The sequence below is a fragment of the Alligator sinensis genome, unplaced genomic scaffold (genome assembly GCF_000455745.1).
Source record: "Alligator sinensis unplaced genomic scaffold, ASM45574v1 scaffold424_1, whole genome shotgun sequence".
Lineage (NCBI taxonomy): Eukaryota > Metazoa > Chordata > Crocodylia > Alligatoridae > Alligator > Alligator sinensis.
In genome coordinates, this window is record NW_005842113.1 from 1623810 (window position 1) to 1626665 (window position 2856).

Sequence of the window (2856 nt, forward strand, 5' to 3'; positions counted from 1 at the left end):
CGCCTCGTCCTGCCCACCGGCTGCAACGCCGTGGGTGAGTGCCTGCGGGCCGGATCGGGGCTGGGAGGGAGCTGCAGGGGTCACCGCTCACCTGTCACCCTACCTAGACTCCTGGCAGCCCCAAGCAAACTTTTAGTATCATCATCCCCTCCCTCCCCCCCTTCGCCAGAAATGATAATAATACTAAAAATTACCATTCGGGGGCCCCAGGTGGCCTCCCTGTTCACCCATGCCTGTCTCCGGTCCGGCCCTGCCCTGCCCGAACCATCCATGTCATCTGTGCTCCGCGTGGGACAGCCACTAACCCTGGCACAGCGCAGAGCACCCTGAGCTGCCAGGTTGACTGGCTAACTGCCTTTCTCTTCTCAGGGAGTGGGCTAGTTGGGGTGAACCTGCCGTGGGTAAGGGGCTGGATTAATAGGTGTGCTGATCCTCCTGCTAGGAGCAAAGCTGGTTAGAGGATCTCACTTCTCCACTCAGGGTCAGCCCCATGTGGGTTCTGGGAAGAATTTTCCCTCAGGATTGGTGGGGACTGCATGGGGCTTGCTTCGCTGTGTAGTGAGGTATTGTCAGTATATGCCTAAGGGGTCCCTGGCAGAGGGCCACATCCTCCCTGCGACACAGTAAGGCTGAGCCCTTCTCAGTTCCTACCGATCCAATCCTGGAGGAAAATTCCTTCCTGACCCCACGTGGGGCTGAGACCCTCTAACCAGCTTTGCTCCTAGCAGAAGGGTCAGCACGCCCAGCTAGTCCAGCACCTTTCCCAAGGCAGGATCACTCCCGGCGAGCTCACCCAGTGAGCAGAGATGGTTGTTACCCACGTTAGTCTTAAGTCAAGTAGAAAGCCGCAGTGCCTTCCTGCCATGTGTCTGTTCAACTTGCTCCTGAAAAATCCCAAGGATGGGACTGATTTCTCAAGGTAGCCTGTTCCGATGCTTGACCAGCCTCTAAGTCGGACCCTCGTAGTCGGGAAGTTCCTCCTAATCTCCAATCTAAATCTTCACTGCTGCAGCTTGAACCTGTAGTTGTTCCTCAGGTATTTGAACACGTGTCCAATCCCTGCTCAGTCTTCTCCAGACTAAATAGAGACATAGAGAAGTTGAGCTGGAAGGGACCTCCAAAGGTCATCTAGTCCAACTGACATAACCCGAGTTCTTTCAGCCTTTCCTCATAAGTCTTGTCTCACCGCTCTCCCTTCACAGTCAGGCAGCTGCAGCACCCTAAAGCACCTCAAGATCCTTTTGAGGGGGCCACGCAGTGTGCAAACACCTGCATGTGCTTCACAGGAGCTTTCGCCTAGAAATCCGTAGCAGCAAAGCCTGATCACCTCAACCAGGGACTTTCTGAACCCTTTCTTGCAGAAGAACTGTGATAAGACTTTTTTATAGTCAAAAAACCTAAGCAGAAGCCCAGGGTGGACGTTTTCCAAAGGAGAGCTTTAGTCAAACAAAGGGATCTTGGGTCAAAAACAAGGTTGAGAAGTGCAAGGACAGAATTTGCAACCTGAGGTTGGTGACGAGAGCCTTTGTAGTGTAACCCGACATGACGAAAGGGCTTTAGCCGGGCGGCATAAATACTTCTGTGCCCTTCGCTTCTGTGCTCTGCCCTTCACCTTGCCATATTGATGGCCTTTGTTTACTTTCACCTCTACTGCAAATCGTTGTGGCTCCCCCATTGACACTTCTTTAAAACATGAATCTGACCAGCAAGGTGACTTCAGGGTTTGGGCCAGTTTCTCTGTGTTCCTCTGAGGTTTGAGTAGGATCAAAGGCAGTCGCTGAATCTTTCTGAGGGGGGAAATGCAAAGGTGTTGTGAGAAGAGCAGTGTAATAACAGGTATGCCTGCCCCATTCTGATAGCAACCATGAAAATGCAGGTGAAACAGTGGAGGTGTTTCTCCTCTGATGTATCTGAATCTCCAGTAGGAGCCAGTAGAAAAGCAAAAAAATGCCTATCTTCCCATTGGGTGGATTGGGCCCTAGACCTAAGCTGTATACAGGAGTGAGCAGTTTAAATTTTTGATCAAGGATGATGATGAAAGAGGTTTCTTGCTCCTGTTAAGCTTTGTGGTGACCAGCGTTTAAAGACACATTTGTTGGATTATGTTAGCTAACTCATGCCCTCTGAAACACTGCTGAAGCCTTTCAGAAAACCACATTATGTAATCAAGTTTATAGACTTTAAATAAAGTTTAAAACTACCTAGCTTTCTTCACCTCACTTTTCGCATTTCTCACAGCACTTCAGTGCTGTGTTGGTTAGATGTCTTGTGGTTTGCCATGTAAATTTATAGGGGTACACTGTTAAACGTTTTCTTGGCCAATACCAATAGCTGATTATTCACCAGCCATATTAGCCAATACTGATCCAATAACTGATTTACAGGATTGTGGCTGCGCAGTGTGGAGAGCAGTGCCCTGTAGATAAGCCTGTGGAGGGGATGGGGCATAGGGGAGTGCGGGGCAGATTGAAGCCCTCCCAAAGTGAGGGAGGGAGTGGGGCTGAGGCTGGGGGCACTGCCTACCTAGGGTAGTGAATGGGAACCCGGGGCCAGGGCAGGGAGCGGGACAGAGCCATTGGTGGTTTGTCCAGGGAATCATTGTCCCAGCACTTAAAAATGGTTGCGGGGATGCTTGAACTAAAGCTTGTCAAATGAACTTTAGTTCAAGCGCTGCCACTACCATTTTTAAGTGCAGGATGCTTTTAGAAGGCGAGCGGGGGGCCAAGGGCAGATGTGGGCTGCTCATTGCGGGCTTCACCCTGCCTCCTTTGCTCCAGAAGCTGCATGCTGGCTGCGTGCCCCCTGCCCGCCGAGCAGTGGCAGGGACCAACCAACGGCCCCCACACTGCCCTATGG

The 2856-nt window shown here is 51.4% G+C and overlaps 1 protein-coding gene across 1 annotated transcript in view; it reads left to right on the top strand.

Moving 5' to 3' along the window:
- The window catches only part of PSMG1 (proteasome assembly chaperone 1), a 9247-nt gene that overhangs the window by 339 nt on the left and 6052 nt on the right, over nt 1-2856 (top strand). The window contains exon 2 of the mRNA XM_025205356.1: nt 4-34. Coding sequence (XP_025061141.1) covers nt 4-34 — 31 coding nt within the window. The remainder of the gene's footprint in view (nt 1-3; nt 35-2856) is intronic.